The 18,827-nt window shown below is 39.4% G+C and overlaps 1 protein-coding gene across 6 annotated transcripts in view; it reads right to left on the bottom strand.

The window, feature by feature from the left end:
• The window catches only part of cacna1c (calcium channel, voltage-dependent, L type, alpha 1C subunit), a 147,822-nt gene that overhangs the window by 45,055 nt on the left and 83,940 nt on the right, over positions 1-18,827 (bottom strand). For 4 of the 6 annotated variants that reach the window (XM_042402933.1, XM_042402934.1, XM_042402936.1 and 1 more), the window contains 7 exons: positions 14,337-14,424; positions 13,711-13,795; positions 11,123-11,197; positions 5,449-5,539; positions 2,318-2,344; positions 305-465; positions 85-158 (listed from right to left, as the gene is read on the bottom strand). In XM_042402933.1, coding sequence (XP_042258867.1) covers positions 85-158; positions 305-465; positions 2,318-2,344; positions 5,449-5,539; positions 11,123-11,197; positions 13,711-13,795; positions 14,337-14,424 — 601 coding nt within the window. The remainder of the gene's footprint in view (positions 1-84; positions 159-304; positions 466-2,317; positions 2,345-5,448; positions 5,540-11,122; positions 11,198-13,710; positions 13,796-14,336; positions 14,425-18,827) is intronic. The other 2 variants (XM_042402937.1, XM_042402935.1) reach the window with 2 other exon arrangements.

Genomic DNA, 18,827 nt, shown 5'->3' with positions numbered 1-18,827 from the left:
ACAATGCAACCAAACAACCAAGCAAACAAATTTAGCTGAAGTTCCTAGCTACTTTCAACTAAACTTGTGCTCTTAGCCTCCTACCTGTAGGCCCAGACTGTACATCTTCAGCAGCATCTCACCAGTAAAGAGCGCTAGCAACACTTTATTAGCTATGTCTGAGAAGATGGGAAGAAAGGAGATAAAAAATGAGGGAAGGGAAAGAGGTTAAAAAGGAAGCAAAGTGGAAGACAATGCAAAAAGGTGAACAATTTTGTTACGTCAGTGTTTGTTTGTACATGTGTTGGTGGGTGTGCTTAGATACCTTGTACATCGGTTAACCACTGAGGCTGCTGGTGATGTTCAGAGGCGATGGTCAGAGTGTTGAGGAAAACCAGGAAAATGACCAGCCAATAGAAAACCTGTGATTTGACCGCCGCACGACACTTCCTTCGACACAGCCTGTTCCATCTTCTAGAGTACCGGCTGAGAGGAGAGAGGGTAAGGTAGAGAGAAAAAGAAATAGAGAGGTGAGGAAAGATGGGAATGAGGAGAGGTGGGAAAAGAGAGAAAGAGACACAGGAGGGTCAGAGGCAAGAGAAGGAGGGGGGGAGGGAGGGAGAGATGGAGAGAGAAAGACAGAAAGAGCAAAGAAAGGCAGAGAAGGGAGAAAAGAAAGAGGAAGAGTGAAGGCTCAAGAGACAAGAAATGAGAAAAAACAAAGTATAATCAAAAGAAATAAATGAAGAAGAGAGTGGAAAACAAACAGTGGAGGAGGGAGAAGAAAAAGAAAGAGTCAATTAGTCCGTCTACAGAGTAGTGATGACATCACCCCTCGGCCCTTGGCTGTCTGTTGTTTGAGAGCAGAGCTGTGGAACAGAGTTAGTCATCCTCAAAGACGTTTCACACCAAGGAAAAGCCAACATGAAGAGCTTTATTGCAGAATGAGATATGTACCATTTAAGAAAAAAAAAAAGAGAAACACTTATTCTTACGAAATGATTGAAGGCACAAATTTAAAGTGAAATGTGTTATAGTGTGATTCACACTTCAAAGGAAATTCATGCATCAAAAGAAGTGGTACATTTTAGTGTAAAAAAAAAACAAAACGTTTTTTACACATTTCCACATGTTAGGTGTTAGGCTATGTGAAGACTCTTTTGTAATTTTCTTGCCCTCTACTGTTGAAAATAAAAGTTATTGTTTTTGGTAATTGCCAACTTCACACCTCACAGTCACATCTATGTGAACCAGTCCACTCAAAGTGTGATATCATTTTTTATCTACGCCCATGTAGCAATGATTTTACAGCTGCAATTACATAATCGTTTCTCAGTAAGCAAAATCAAAACATTTGCAGACAGTAACCAGTGTTTTTATTGTTCTAACCACAGAAAAGCAGGGAAGCATGAATCTCACTTTAGAGTTTTATGTTTATGTTTTATATGCATCACCCTGGACACTTTGAGGGAGGAATCCAATAAGTCAATGTCCTTGTTAAATTTTTTTCATATATACATATATAAATGTAGATATATGTAACACATCCCAGCTACTAGTGCAGGATTAGCACAATGACAACATGTGATTACAAGAATTTGCTGCAAATTACCTTAAATGTTAATGAGGCAACAATAATTTGTTAATTATAGGCTGCTTTAAGGATAAAAAAACTGATTCAGATCCTGCTAAATTAAACGTACCACACTGTTTCACAGTAACAAAAAGACGGAAACATACATATTTTAGACCCAAAGGTTTTATTCATAACAACGAAATAAAACCCAGAACATAGCTGCACTTAAAAAGTATCTGTTTTTTTTTTCTATTTTGGTTGTCTATCCATTATTTGCACTTGACCCCTTTTCTTTACCGCCAGACATGGTTGGGAGAAGATTTGTCAAGGCCTCTTTTCAAACAGGTCAGCACAGCTCACCAGGAAGTGTTCTCTCTCTGTCTGCGCCTTTACAAAATTCATATTCCAGTCCTCTGTTTGTGTTTGAGCTGTTTAAAGTCAGTTATGGCACACTGAATGTTACATGAGACACAACTCACAACACGACACAAGCGGACATGCACTCTTAAGTTGAAGATGGGCCTATTTTAACATTTCCGTGATTGTAATTTGGGAATTCATCTCGTGTGACCTTAAAAACAACTTGTGTTACTTCTTCAACTTTTTTTTTTTTTTTTTTGAACGACCATTTCTTTTCAAAGAGCAAAAAGACTCTCTCTCTCTCGCACACATACAAACACATCCAGCGACCTACAAATACCACAGCAGTAGAGATGTTAGAGCAGGTGAGGTAAAAGACTATGGTAAACAACATGTACTAACCTGAACTTGGATTTGGAGATCCTATTTCTGGAACACAAAAAAACAGAATGGATTATACACACACACATAACACACATATAGACAGGTACACAACATGAAAGGGGTGATTTGAGAGGGATAAATGGCTTCCCTCATTACCAAAAACATTTTAGCAAATAAGCTCCTTGATCAACTTAGTTGTGTGTGTCCAGTATTTCTTGTACTTTTGAGATGTAATTAGCTTGTACCAAGAAGTAAACATTTGCTAGTTTAAGTGCAAAAGCTTGTCATTCTTCTCTCTGCACAACTGTAAGATGATCAAGGAACTTGCTAAAACGAAATCAGTTCGTCCATTTGCATGCACCCACTGGTAATAGATTGTGGGTACAATACAGTAAAATGAATATCATTATTATCACCCACTGTTCTTTTGAACAAATCACCCCCAGCAAACATTTATACAGTGGCATCCAGTCAAAAGAAATAATGCTGTGAGTTTGGATTTCCTCCAATCAACCCTGGTGTGAAAAAACACAATTTATTAGTGGAAAAAAATGTCTGTTGATTGTTCACCACTGTAACAGCAAAAGGTACAGTACATACATAACGAACTGAGGACATTATGGAAGACATTTTTTTCTTTGGAAAGAATGGAGAAGAGAAGAGAAGAGAAGAGAAGAGAAGAGAAGAGAAGAGAAGAGAAGAGAAGAGAAGAGAAGAGAAGGTAGAAATTTGAATCCACGGCATATCAAATTATTTTAATCTGTTGTGTTCAGATTAAATCATTTGACCTTGGGTTGTACCTGTAACTTGAATGTGTGATTTAAAGTCATACACCAACCACACTCGGGTTGATTGATGTTTGATAACCAAACCTGATGCACATAAAAGTACAACTATTTGGTTAATGGTAAATACACTGAGCACATTAAATAATGCAATGGTTGGTGTTTCGTCTGCTTTCATTGCAGTTTTTTTAAAAGTAGATCACATCAATATGCTTTTATACTACTTTTGAATAATTAAATAAATCAAAATATAATGCCGTAGTATCAATAAATCCCTCCAGCTTTCAGGGACTTGTGAGCGACTGTGTACTGAGTTTGTTTGTAAAAGCGGTTGAACTGACTGACCGGTTGACTGACCGACTGACTGAAGCAATGAAATGACTCACTGACTGACTGAACGAAAGAATAAAATGACTGACTGGCTGGATATGGAGGCTGACAGTACACACGTCTCTTGGCGCCGAAGTAGTTTCTACCCCGAGGTCTGTCTCCATAGCGATGTGAAGAGGAACTGACAAACACTGAAAGTCTCAAGTCTTATCTCCATAATGGTGTGAGCAAGCGCCCCTGGCCAAACTTGTTGCGGTCTCATAGAGGAAAGATGAGGGCTTGTATTTCCAGTCCTGGCAAGGTTTACTATTCATTTACTTCTGGACAGTCAGATTACTGTGAAACTCACCTGTATAAATAAGACTCAAAACTACAGGAGTGAATTCCAATAATAAAAAGGGAGATTGATGCTGTAGACTTACACATTTTTATGTGACTTTTAAAGACAAATGAGGTTTATTCTACAACTGTTTTAGAAGTTACAAGATATTTACTGGTACACAAGAAGACAATACTGTATATACTGTATCTGACAGCATTTAGAATTTGCATTTTTAGCATTATATTTGCATTAAATGGACTAATAAAAATGGCTAATCACACCATACAAAAGAACTGCTTCACTAAAGTCTGTTTCTATAAACATTTTCAAGAAAATCTGGCATAACGTGTTGAATTTCTGGCACTTCCTGATGGTTACGATATGACATATCCTTTGTTTTAAGTTGTTTTGGGCTGACTGGGGACAAATAAACACAAACAGCAAAACAAAGACAAAGTAACAGATGGACAGCAAGAGTACAAATATACAACAGTGTGCCATCAACGTGTGCCTATGGCTTTTACTATCCCTCTGGTCAGTGTGTTTTTGATTCACTTTGATTTGAAGTTGCACATTTTATTCTGGATTTTTTCCCAGTTTTGTATGTAGTTGTGTTTGATTGGGTGTGTTGAAGCGGGCCCCGCTGGGGTCACGGCTCCTGCGTGGCCTCGTGTCTAAGAAGGAAAGCAACGCACTTGTTTGAACAATGTAAAAAATGAAAGGAGTGGGGAGAGCGAGTGAGTCAGCTGTTCGTGAGCTCCCACAGGGGAGGAGGAAAGCACTTTACCAGCATTCACGCGAAGAGAGAGAAGGAGAGCGGTGAGTAGAAAGAAAAAGCGAGAGAGAAAAAAAAAAAAGCTCCTTTACTATTAGATGAGATGTAACCATGACTGATGTCCCCGCTTTTCTACTGTTTGGGAAGCCCAACATGAGGATTAGTTCAAGAGGCACTTTGGCCTCACGTGACAAGCTTTTAACTATTATTTATTCATTTAATGAGCTTATGCAATGTTTTCTGTGAGCGACATTGTGACGAACCAGTTCTGGAACAAGTAAAACTGAAATGACACCAGATATTCTTGTTATTCTGTGAAAACACTGTATTTCCAAGTCTAATCATTTTCATATTTTAAGGTTCAGTGACTTTGGGATTTACAACATAAAATCTTTTCATAACTCCACTGGATGCAATTATACTTTATATATATACTTATATAATTATAAACAAACCTGTAATTCTTGAACTGAAAAAAATACTTTTTGGAAATACAAATATTTTCACCTGACAGCGATGATATATCTGTGCAGGCTATGTATGCATTAAGAATGAGGGACATGTTGGCTTCTGCAGAACTGAGGCAGATGACAAAAATTAAGTGTTAGTGTAGTATTAACTCCCTTTAGCCAGACCAGATCAAGCTTACAGATTTCTGGACCCTGTCTATCAACATTTTATGAGTTGGAGTATGATAACTACCCACTATTACTCTTACATAACTATTGTTGCTGCATGAATTCCTCCAGACCTTCATGAGCTTGATGAGACAAAGGTCTGACTTTGTGAGATCAGTGCAGGATAGCGGCAGGATAAGTCACTTGGCTAATACTGAAATACTAAAACAGGAAAGATGCAGGATAAAACTTGACAAAGGGCGAATGAGAGATCTAAGAAAAAAAGAGGAAATAGGTTCGAGAGAGGGTGAGGTACTTACGCTAGCCGGGTACAGCAGGTCTCCCCCTCTACATCTCCCCCGGGGGCGTTGTCTGTGTTGACTGATTCATTCTCACTGGCTGGCATGCTCACTGAGAGACAGAAAGGAGCAGAGGCAGAGAAAAAGAGATGACAGAGGTGGGAAGAAAGACAAAAAGGAAAAAAAAAAAGAGAAAGATAAATTAATAGGACAGACAAATAGGTTGTACATCCTTGCTTATATCCTTGCTTCTCATGCTGGCTTTTACTACTTTATTGCTTACTCCACACCTTGGGTTTGACTACAAAAAGTCAACACATTTTACAACTGCACTGCTACACTCAGTCTTCTATTGGCGAGTGCTGAGCAGCTCCACCAGACACTGGGTCAAACCAAGCTAAAATCCACAAAACTCCTTCCTGTTGGTGTTAAAATGGCCTATGAAGGGATCTTGCCCCAGTATACAGACTAATTAAAAGATGCTGTTGATGAGTAGAGATTCACAAGTCAGCATTGTCCAACCGCTCTAATTAAGACACACTTGAGTCAATAAAGCCCTAAGTCCCAAACTTTGTACTGGTTCCCTAAACTAATTACTCACCGAGTTGCCATACTAGCAATATTTACTGGTTAGGGATTCTGTGTAGCAACCTGTACAACAGCTATTAGGATGGATTTCAACTTCTAAGCTGAGGGATTGCTCGACTAAGGGTGAATTAAATCTTAACAAAACCCTTTGGTGATTTTATAGCTCACAAAAAGAGTGAGAGAAAAAAACCTGATGTAGATTTTGGTCTTCCTGCTGCAAACGTTGCAGGGGATACTAGAGCATAATTGCAGCTGAGGTTTTGAAAAAAACCTTGCTTTTTATTCAGTCTTCTAACATTTAATCAAGCTGTGAAAGCTTTGGCAGGATTTATGTCAATACAAACATTTGAGAATTAACTCAGAAGAAGTATAGGTGCTAGTCCGATCCTACTTGTTTGTAAAGCTACATGGACGCAGCAGACCCGCCACTTTGTCCTTATTTAAAGATGGGAGTGATAATCTGTAGAGATGGATGGATGAATAAAGTGAAGATGGGGGCAGAGACTGCTGTGGAGAAAGGACAAGAGTAATAGGAATTGGCAGTTGAGGATGTAAAAGTGTTAAAGAGGAAAAATATGGCGAATAGACTGAAAAAAATTATGAAGTGGCAATGGAGGAGAAAGTGATGGAAGGATCGAGGGAGGTATGGATGGAAGGAGGGACAGAGAGAGAGAGAGGGATCAGTGTGGGGATGGCTGGTTGAGAGACTGATATGAAGTGATACATTGCTTTTTATTGCTTCTGTCAGTCTTTGCCTGCCTGCGGGAATGAGCTGCACTCCCCACACTGTCACCTCAAACACTTATTGTAACACCCTCTGGGTATCAGAGTCAGATACCGCACATGAATCTCAATGTCTCTCGTCTTAAAATAAGATATCCACTGTTAAAAAACAGAAAAAATCCCCCCCACTACCCTTGCAAAATGAGTGCTAGCATGAAACAGAGGAACATGATCAGCATTTAGGATGAGAGGGCATTTTAAAAACTGAACTAAAACTAAATCTAAACTAAATTAAACTAACTCTCTCTGACCCTCTGGAGATGAATTTAACACCCAAAAGTGAACTACATAAACTTGTACTGCAATTGTGCTCTACTTTATAAGCTCCATGCACAATGTTCCACCCTGACATTGGCCATCCTGCCTTCCTTCTGAGATTTTTAATAGTGTTTCATGCAGATTTGCTAATGAGAAATCCAGAAATCTACCATTAAAAAAAGACAAACTGTACTGAACATGTAGCTTAAGTACCAGTTATATGTCTTTGAATAAAGATGAGCATAAATGCTACGCTATCTAAATAGTAAAGCAAAGAAAACCAAGCAAGCAAAGTCTCTCTCAGCATGCAGTCGGTCATCCCAAGCTTAAGGGGGCAGCAGTCATTAAGCCATTCATCATTCCAAGTCCTGAGTGAAAACATAAAAACTAGAAAAAAGTGGCTAATGGTCGGTTTTACAATGACATGAGCATTATGGTATCTTTTTGAAGGCCAACCCAATTCCCACAGCAAATTTACAAAGGGATTTTTGCATTAGGTTTAATATAAATTAATACATAAAATCTGTAGTAATCAAAGATGTGAAATATTGTTGAAACAAAAAAAACAAAACAAAGCAAAACAAAAAAAAAACCCTGCCTGTTTTATATCATAAGCCTGCCTGTAGCCAGTGTTATTCATCAAAGTAAACTACAATAGGTGAACAGTGTATGAGGTCAATGTACTTTGACATGTTTGGTGATGGATGAATTCAGTGTTGTAGAGATCAGTATGGTCTCTCTGAACATTAGAGCTTCTGTTATGAACACGCTGCATGTTCCCTCACCTCGACACGTGCCACCTGCTGCTATGCTACTTAGTTAAAAGCACTCTGGGCCCTCCGGTCTCTCCCGAGGCTATAGCCTTTCAAATATATAACCAGCCTGGTGCCTTCTCCTCAATGGAGCTCTGAACTAGTTTAGTACCTATTGTTAGAGTAAACCCCAAAGACCGGAGACACAGAGAGGAGGAGGGAGGGAGGGAGGAAGGGAATGAGAAAGACAGGGAAGGGTCAAACTTTCTCAACAGAAAGAGCGATTCATTCATTCTTGTCAATGTCAAAAATAACCATAATATATTAAACTGAAATCATGATATGATGGATTGTTCATATTCATTCATTACGGTGACATATGTAAATATACATATAAATATAAATATGTGTGTGTGAGTGTTGAGATCTGTTTTGTGTCTGTCAACATAATCGCAGAGCTTTAGTCAGATATTGGTGTTCCATGCCTCATTTTCATTTTCAGTTATTTCAAGCAGTGAAAATCTAAACTACCAAACCTCAAACTGACCAAAAATTGCATTAAACTGATTCAAATCCTTGTCTAAATATTCATAACATGAGGTTTATCATGCAGTCTTCTCATAATTCAATATGATTATTGAATTGAATTGAACTGTAGTCTTCTGCCACATTAAGAGGGATTTAAAATCATGTAAGCACTCAGCACCAAAAGCTGTTTTGGTGCTGTTCATGTAAAAGGGGGGAAAAGGCTAAAATTCAAAATTTAAAGCTAGCTGTCCGTTAGCTTTTAGTATCAAAGCTAGCATGACTAGAAACAATGCAGGGGGATTTTAGGGAAAGGAATCTAGAAAAACAACAAGGAGAGGACTGCGGCATCACAAATATTACAGATGTTTTTAATTGCCATACAAAGTAAGTGAACTGCGCTCCAGTTGTTCTCTGTGATGACACTGTGTTCTCGTTGTTCCCTTTCAAAAATTTCAGGCAGGTGCGGACCGTTTCCTTTCCTATGAAACTAGGAAGCAGGACAGTGGCTGCATCTCAGCACAGTAATGTTGTTTCCTCTCTTTGTCCTTATTTCCTGTTCTTAAGATTTGAATGCAATGAAGACATGCAATATTGCCAGCATAGTATTTGGAGGATAAGTTCCATTGCTACAGAATATGGACATGAGATTATCTTTCTTCAATGGCAGGTATACAAAAGGGTTGAGAGGAAGACAATGAGAGGAAACAACTTTACAGTGTTGAGAGGAAGGCACTACACCCTCTGCTTTGAAGCTCTGGAGGGGGCAGAAGAAGATGCTTAATCCAGTGCAGGGAGAGAGGAGAAGAGAGGAGAGGAGAGAGGAGGAGAGGAGAGGAGAGAGGAGAGGAGAGGAGAGGAGAGGAGAGGAGAGGAGAGGAGAGGAGAGGAGAGGAGAGAGGAGAGGAGAGGAGAGGAGAGGAGAGGAGAGGAGAGATTAAAAATAAAAGTGTAGGGGGGAAGAAAGAAGGAAAGAGGTTGCAGTCCGCTTGCATGTCTAGAATCAGGTTTCCAGTAAATCTTTAACTACTGTTGGACCATGCAGACAGACGCACACGCCTTACGAAGGAAAGCTGCATTTTTCTTCACGGCTCCACGCAGAGACTGAAAACGATGGCTCTTACCTGGGGATAGAGAGTACGGCTCAACAAGACAAACACACACACACACACAGAAGCAGGGATACACACAAATAAGCATGTACCACCACCACAAATGCAGAAATGCACGCACGCTGTGAAAGCAAACACAAATAATCACATGTACTCGTACCGGCTCCGAATCCGCTCGCAAACCTGTCGCAAAGAAACATGATCGCTTCTGCAAAAATAACATTCGCTCTTTACAGTCACACCTAATTTCATCACTGCAGCTATAACTACAATGTGAGCTGTCGAACGTGTTTTAGTGGCAAAAAGGCATGACAGCTTATTTATCACACGTACCATTTACTCTCTCGACTTCTCTCTCTTTCATTCTGTAACAAACTAGTCAACATTCAAAATTTCTCTGAAGGCAGGTTAATGTATTTGATTCATGAGGCGCTACACAATACATTTATCTGTCCTACTCGCCTTCCTCTTGGCAAACACAACAGCTATTATTTTCTGTGACTGTCCACTTCATCCCCTTCCTTTCACACTATTTACATCTTTGTAAGCTTGCACATTCATCAGCGTGCTCCTCCATACTGGGGTCACTCCCTTGTTGAATTGTGCTCATTTTTCCAGTACATCATTCATACTGCAGAATAGTACTAGCAATATTCTGTCATGAGTCACTTTGTACAGTAGCAGGAATGAAAAAGAAATACACAAACGGTGACGTCTAGCAAACATCAAATACACACACATACATATGCAAATGCACTGCTTAACAGCTACACATGAATGCACTCATATAGGAGATGATTATACTCTAATCTATTCTAAATTAGCCAATCTCTGCACAGGGTTTATTAAAGCTTTGACTAAACAGCAGATGATAATGATAAATGAAACAAGGCCACTTAGGTACCACCATATTCAAAATCACGCACACACACACACAAACACTCACACACACACACATACACACACACACACACATTACAAACAGCCAACAGAAATACGCTTTGTATTCCTGAATGAAAACACAACTAGTGGACAATCTCAGAGAGACAAGACACATGTAAGCTATGTATGCACATAGGAATGGGATGAATACTGTATTTATGACCATCATTATTGCAATTACTGACAACAAATAACAAGTGGGAGCCCCTCCGGCTCCACACCCTGAACACGTTTTTATATTTCTCCAATTTAGTGTTGTCTGATGACCTTAATTGAGGCCACATGCAATAAAGTTGTTTAACAACAACACAGAATAATTGTGCTTATTCTGGAGTTTTAATCCTCAAAGCAAATGCAGGTTTATCATGTCAAAATGTGGAAAAGCCAAGTTTCATTTGGTAGAGACAAAACAAACAAAAAAAAAGACAGCTGGACATTTTCTCCCTTCAAAGAGAACGGGTTGAATGTTATGAGTTCAGTTTTGAAAAATTCTATTGAAAAAATTCAGACAGATCTCCATGACGACCACAATCCAGTGGACAATAGAGTTGTTTTCACTGAAATACAGTATGTTTAAAGACTTTTGTTCCCAGGATAGATGGGATATTAAACCATCCTATGTGCTCTGGTAGATGATCTAAACCAAAATGATCATTCTAAGAAAGTTTGTGTGCACATGCCCGACTATAATCAACTTCACACGAACACACACATGACACAGAGACGCACACATACCGTCCTGAGAGTCAGTAGAGTGACTGAACCAGGCAAGCTTACTGGTCTTCTTACCCAGGTGGGCTGGAGACACTCCTACCACAGACAGCAGTGGCAGGCAGGACGCCAAAACAAGACGACAGCATGCAAGAACAAGATGGCAGAGGGTGAGAGCATGCAAGACACACACACACACACGCACGCACACACACACACACACACACACACACACACACACACTTACATCCCTGAGATAGCAGGAAACACATTGCATGTTACCTATTGTACAGTATACAGAAATAAACAAAGCCCTACTCACACACATACACACACACACTATTCACATCACATCATATATCATCACATTTGAGTGTGTGTGTGTGTTTGCATGTGTATATCTCAAAACACACACACACATGCACACGTTGTTACTAAAAAAAAGTGAAAATCAATAGAGCAAATGACAACTACTGCCACCAACAATAACCATACGCACACACACACACACACACACACACACACACACTACAGACATTTGTCTTCATATAAACACACCACTCACAGCACATCCATCAATATTACGCCCCTGTAGCTCTTCATGTAAAGATGGCATGATAGATAGATATGTAAAAACGTGTGTGTGGTCGCTGTGTGTGGTCACTAGTGTGACTGGTTCATGATGTGAAATCCCATCTGTTCTCTGTCCCAGTTACCCTCTGCTATCTCTATCACACACACACAAATGCACAAACACACACACACACACTCTCTCTCTCTATTTCTATCCCTCTGTTTCTGTATCTCAACATCTATTTTTCCCTCCGTCTCCCGCCCATCTTCTCCTCTATTCTCTAAGTCTCCTATCCCTTCTTAGGACGTGTGTTATGTGTGTGTTCGTGAGTCTATGCAAAATGTCCTGGGCAGCAGGGACAAACTGCCCTCATTCATCTTCCCAGAGGAGTATCCATTCATCGAGGAGAGAGTGAGGGAGAGCAACAGAAAGAGCGAGTTGATTTTCCACCTTCACAAACAGAGGGATGATTGATCTTTCTGATGGAGGACTGTGGATCATATGTATCTATTATTTTGTCGGATCATCTAAATCTAATGGTCTAGGTTATAACTTTTAGTAAAAGTGATGGACTGACTTTCACCTGACTGATCTTTGTAGTTGTAATACTTGTAAAATGATATTTCTATGCAGAATGTGTTTGATTTTAGTCCAAACCATATGCATATGTTTATACTGGACTAAACTGGATCAAGCACTTTTACACATTCTGTTTTATTTTCCCCTACAATTTACTTGGACTGGGATAAAACAAACGACAACTATTTCCATGGTTTGTCTGTATATTGTACATAATCGTATATGATCTGAATTTGTAAAACATTGGAGAAAGATGCATCTCATTGTTGTGATATGACATCTTCCAAATTGGGCCGAATGGGGGTGCACGTATTTGTTTGTTTGTTAATGTGGCAGTATCTCAAACACTGCTGATGTGTTTTTGCCACACTGATTGGCCCAGAGGAGCACAACAGTAACAGGTGAAAACAAATAGATTTGTTACGGATTAGCCACAGGGGAGTTGTGACTTATTTTCATCTAAATTGGGTCATTGCTCTTTTGACCATGTTCATTTCTTGAGAGTCAATGAAAGATTAGATAATAGTTTATTTCTCTTCTTTGCCTTCATCGGTGTTTCTCAAAATAAGCCACAGTGCTTTGAAAGTACGCTCTGAGTCTGCATGCCTTCATTGCTCATTCATTTATAAAACAGTTCACGGTACAAACTGTACATACTGAAGAGTACATGCACAAAAATAGTACAGACCTTTTGTAAAATCCCTGCCTCTATTTCTAACCATCCCTCTCTCAAGTTCTATTTATCGTCTCTGAGATCAAACCTCCGGGTCAAAAGAGGCCAGCGATCTACTCTCCCTCCCCAGGAAATGTAGTTCAGTCCTGGGGAGAGATGTGCCATCTGGAAGTGTTGTGGAGAGAGACAAGGTGTTAATTTGAGTGTGTAAATTTCTGTCAGAGCACAAGCGCCTGCATTCCTAAGGGTGTATGCCTACTGTACAGTTGTGTGTGAGATTTTGCTTAAGTTGATGTGTGTTTTGTTGTGTGTATGCGACTGTGTGCCCAGAGGATATTTGCTGCAGTCTGACACATTCCACTAACATCTAAGCAGGTTTTAAACCTCAAGAGGATTCTCAGCCAAAGCAAGCAGACAATGTTACCATCCTCTCAGTCTGTCAGTCAGTCACATTGTCAGCCATTCATTCACTGACTATGAGCCATAATCTCTACTTATAGATTTGACACAAACATATGCACACTCACATATACATGCACAACTTGGTGCACTCAACACAAAATCTCTGCAGACACAAACACCTTCATTCCAACCAGTTTCACAAACACGGTCATACCCAAAATACAAAACAAAACATTACTGCCAATACAAAACAATTCATAAATAACATACATGTAATGTGTACATAGGAAACTGCAGTTAACAATTACACTGTCTCTCCTTCTTGGCTTTCTTTTACTGTTAAAATACACACAGAAACACAAACACACACACTGAAGTACTCACGGTTTCTGGGTTTGTCATCATCCAGACCCTCCTCTTCATTCTCTGGGTCGATGTCTTCAGCTTGAGTGATCCAGTCTAAGTAGCCCTGCATTCACACACACAAATTGCACATACACACACACACACACACACACACACACAAAAAAACATTGGTTGGTGGCACTGACAGCAGTATTAAAATATTTTATGTGTATAACTTTTATTGTGTTGCTTCATGTTCTTGTACCTTACTGATATTGAACACTTTGTATATGACATAAGCACATACAGTAGTATTTACAATTACTGTAATACTATGTTTTTTTGATCTTTCAATGTATTTTCTTGTCTGTCTTGATGGTATTTTGGGCTTATTTTCAACCTTCATATTCTTATGGCTTTCCTCCTTGGTAGTGGTAAACTGTGGTCAATGATTTATGAAGTAACTGTGAGAACAGTTTGCACATGTTGTGGCTTTTCTTGAATGTATTAATTTAATAGCAACACATTTACATCGTGTGCCACTTTGTGCCCGATTTAGCCACTGGGGAAATTTCCATTTCTCAAAGAGTGACAGTAATATGCAGAGTGGGCTTCAGTGAAACACACATACACACACACACACACATACACACACAGCAGCCTACCTTGAGATCCTCCTCCAGCTGCTGTTTTTCTCTGAGTTTCTGGAAGTCGCCACGTGCCTTGGCCTTCTCCCTCTCCTTAGAAAACTCTCTGGGAGGATGAGAGCAAGATGAAGGGATGGGGATAGAGGGAGGGATAGAGAGAAACAGGAAACAGAGGGAGGAGAAAAACAATCTGAACATCTAGACTGAATGTCTGGCAAAAACAAATCATGTACAAATATTGTGATAACACTACTCTGAAAGACAGAACATTATACTTCAGAATAGGAAGGAGGGAAAACCCGCTGAAGAGAGAAAAGCGTTGCCAAGGAGAAAAGGTGTTAGTGTGCAAATACAGATGAAAGCATAGATCCTGACAGGCACAGTGAAGCTTTTAGCTGCTCAGAATATTTCTATTACAGTCTTACTGATGGATGATAATTTCACCCACTGAAACCAATGTGATTCAAATCTCAAATAACAAGATGCATCCAGATATATTTTTCAGATATTTGCAGCTCTGTTAACACACAACATGATGAGGTGTGATGTGATGCAACTTATGGAAACTGGTAAATATGGTAACTTCCATATCTGGCCCTGATGACCTTCCATATAAAAACTATGTAAAAGGAGCAGTGTTGATGATTATTGGATGATACCAAATCACAAATACACAATTTTATATTGATTCAGCTGGATCCTACATTAAACCTGGTGCACTGGTACTGTAAACATGTGATTTGTGACACCCCGACTGACTGACCAACAATGGGTAAGTGAATAAATTTCATGTACTTTGAGGAGAGACAGAGAAACTGCAACTATACCACAAACAGCTATGCCACCACACTACCTGTATTAGAAGATGCTGGTCAAAGTTAGGGATGCTTCAAGTCTGGAATGATCAAATTGCTGATGAATGGACAAAACCCTCTGAAGTATTTCAAAGAATGTCCTTTGGCTATTTTCTTTCTGTTCATAAATGCTAGCTGCTACAAATGTCTGCGCGTCTACAAATGTTGTGAGATAACAACCACCGAGAGTGATTTAGTCATGAAGGGGCCACATAGTTTATATGAATGAGAGCTACGACTAAAATTCAAGTGCTTTGGATTTAAATTCAGCCTCAAAGTGTTCAACAAAGCGCAAAAAAGTTGTTTTCCTTTGACCTTTTAAATTTTATTTATCTGTATTGTTACTGTCCCAGGGTAGCAGAGCCCCAGGGCTGCCAGGAGATGTTGTTCCTGCAGTGTGTTCTACCCCTGGGTCTCCTCCCAGGTGCAATGTGCTTGGTACAACCCCCACAGGGAGGGACGGAGAGGGCACACCTCGCCAGCTTTTACCACCTCAGCTTGCTCCTGTCACTCGAGGAGAGGTGGCTCTGCACTGAGGTCGTCCTGCATCACCGAACTTCTCACCTTTTGTCTGCCATCTCATTCTTTCCGTCACTACCCAGAGATTCTGGCCATAGGTCGCAATGAAGACATACCGTTTAACTGAGAGCTATACTTTGCGCCTCATCTCTTTCTCCGTTGACTGTTATAATGTTTAAAACAAAATGTATGATGAGTATGATTCCTGCTTTTTTTAATAGGTACATTTCAAGATAATTACTTAAACAGTGTTCTTAAGATTTTGGAGGTGATGTGGACAAAGAGCACATAACCAAAGATGATTTAAAACAACTAAGATCAGTGTTAGGAGAGCGTGAAATATTGAAAAATGATGATGAAACCTGGTGAAATTACTTCCAGGTGTCAGGACGGAGGAAAGAATTAAGGAACATTTGATTAAACTCTGGGGAAGGTCAAAGTCAGGTTACAGCCAAAGACACAATTTGTACAAAGAATTAATTTGGATGAGAGCTGACAGGAGTTGGGAGGCTTTGGAACATTTGCGGTTTAAAAGTGCATAAATTCACATTTCAAGGTCCACTGACAAGTAAACTCTACAAGTATCGTGAATATTTTGAATTAAGAGTATCAGTAGAGTCAGTACTTCCTAGTTGGACAACTCACAGTTTTTGTCATCTTGGGTTTGTTTGCTGAATATAAAGTTTGTTTTTATATTATAATGGGCAATTACATGGTGTGTTTTGCAGCTACAGGAGTCTGAAAGAAGTATCTGACTCAGTTGAATATTCTTAATCAAATATTTTGCAATCAGTACAGAGATTTTAACTAAACATGGCTGATGTTTATTTATGTAAGGCTTATCATTGATTTTTACAGTCTGTCTCTAGGTTGAAAGAAAATTAGTGTGTGTGTGTGTGTGTGTTCTTTGTTAAATCTAGAGGAATGGTGGAACCTCATATCACACCTACAGACTGCAGAGACACACACTCACATCTCACACACAAACACACACAACACAGATCAATGAGCATTAGGACAAACTGCTATTGTCTCGCTTGTCAACACATTAGCAGGAGACCCAGTCCTATTTATCTGTGTTTGTGTGTGTCATTGTGTGTGTGCGTGTAGTTGTGTGACAGAGACAGTTCCGCAAGACTCTGAGCATCACTCCCATTTTCATCTTCTCATTTTTCTGTCCTAAATCATCTTTCAATTGTCTTTTTTGTCTCTTTTTGTCCTGCTTTCTCTCTCTACTGATTCTCTTTCAGGTCAATCCTTTTCTCTATTCTTTCTATTTACAAATCACATCAAATCCAGACAAACACAGTCACACCCGATGTTTCCGTCTTTCCGTCGCTCTCCTTCCTGTTTAGCCATTAGTTATTATGCCAATCTGAGACCCACACACACACCATGGAGGAAGCAGTTGCTAAAAGGTCAGGCTGTGTAGTGTGTTGACAGCATCATTAGTCAGAAGTCAGACAAAGAGGCAGACAGCCAAACCCCCCAAGCTGCTTGGACCAGATAGACCTTTATTATTTTTCCCACAATGCTGCTGTCACATCACTGTGGGTATCGAGTGTCAGTTTCGGGTCAGTCAGTCAAAGGTGAGACACTTCATTCCCCTAAACCTGTTCCCTACCAAAGTTCATCAGAGCAAGTGAAGAAACTATAAGAACAAGTAGAAGATATACTAATGTGAAACTTTTTACACAACTGCTGTGACTTTTCACACTACTCTCCCTGAAATCTCTTCATATTCAAAATTATACTTAATTGCAGTATAGTGATTCTGGAGGTTGGCCACTGATCTAGTGAGATTCAATAACCATAAATATAAAGACAAGGTTTAGAGAAAAAAATAAGATCGAATTTAATACACTTTTAATTGCTTTTAACCAAAGGTACCAGGGTTCACTAATAAATGTGAATAAGTTCAGTAACAAATATTTCCAGCCAGAAAAAAAGATTCTCTCACTGCAATGATGGATCTGATAACTGGATCATTACATGTATGTATTTAAAGATCGTACATACATTACTATTTATTTATTTACTTAACTGGAAAGTAACATTTCTAAGGTTTGGTGATGTGGTATCATTTAGGCCAATTTTAAGGGACATCATACTGTCTTGGAAAGTATTCATGCTTTAATGCCTTAGTTGTGGCTGTGCATTATGTTCTACTTTCTTTTATAAGCAGTTACTGACTGGGGATGTGCTGCGGGAATCAGTATCTGTTTTTTTTGTATCTAAGTGAAACATTTTGTTAAAAATTGATATTTAAGAATTATGTTTGTTTTTTAAGGATTTAGGCAAAACTTATTTGTATGAACAAACATCGGGGTACACATAAGAATGTTTTTTATATACTTCCAGAAGATGAAACTCAACTCCAAGCTGCAAAGTATTTGTCAATATCTTCACAGTGGTCTACAAACAGCTTTTATTTGGCATGATATTAGGCTGTGTCCACTGGGAGTCTGAAATTATATCGCTAGCTTATGTTTCTCTAAGTTTTAAATGGAGATGATAGCGTACCACCCTAGCAGTGCTGAGAGCTGAGCATTTTATGACTGTAATAATGCTACTCTAGCAGCAGTGTAGCCTTAGAGTCAGAGAGGCAATATCAAAAAGGTCTAAATTGCAGACTACCCATCTGTCCAGCTGAATGTCCTTGAGACAGATGGTGAAGTATAATTTCACTACAGTCAGCTACAGTTATAATGACAAAAATGTACCCGCAGTTAATTCAGTTCAATGGGTAGAACTCTGAACCCACATACACATTTGGTATTGTAAGACACATTGGATATAAGCATCACCAAATGGTATAAGAACATCAGTGGCACTGTCAAGTTGCACTTTTCCTTGTGCCACATGTGCTAGTGCTGTCTTTATACAATAGTCCTCAAACTGTACCTGTACCAGTTTCATCACAACACTTTCTTGCACTTGGTTAACTTGTGCACCATCTATGGACAGAAACAGGAAGTAGAAAGAAATAAAGAGTTCCCCCTGGGCAAAAACCAAGAGCAAAGCTCTCCAAGAACAACAGTATAAAGGCGAGAAAGAGACGTTAGTTTCAAGTGACCTTTGACCCTGCCCTTACCCGCTTAATACCCCCAGAACCAAGTTTAGCACAAAGAAGGAT

This window comes from Thunnus maccoyii, chromosome 23 (genome assembly GCF_910596095.1).
Source record: "Thunnus maccoyii chromosome 23, fThuMac1.1, whole genome shotgun sequence".
Taxonomy (NCBI): Eukaryota; Metazoa; Chordata; class Actinopteri; order Scombriformes; family Scombridae; genus Thunnus; species Thunnus maccoyii.
This window is presented reverse-complemented; position numbering and strand designations above follow the sequence as displayed.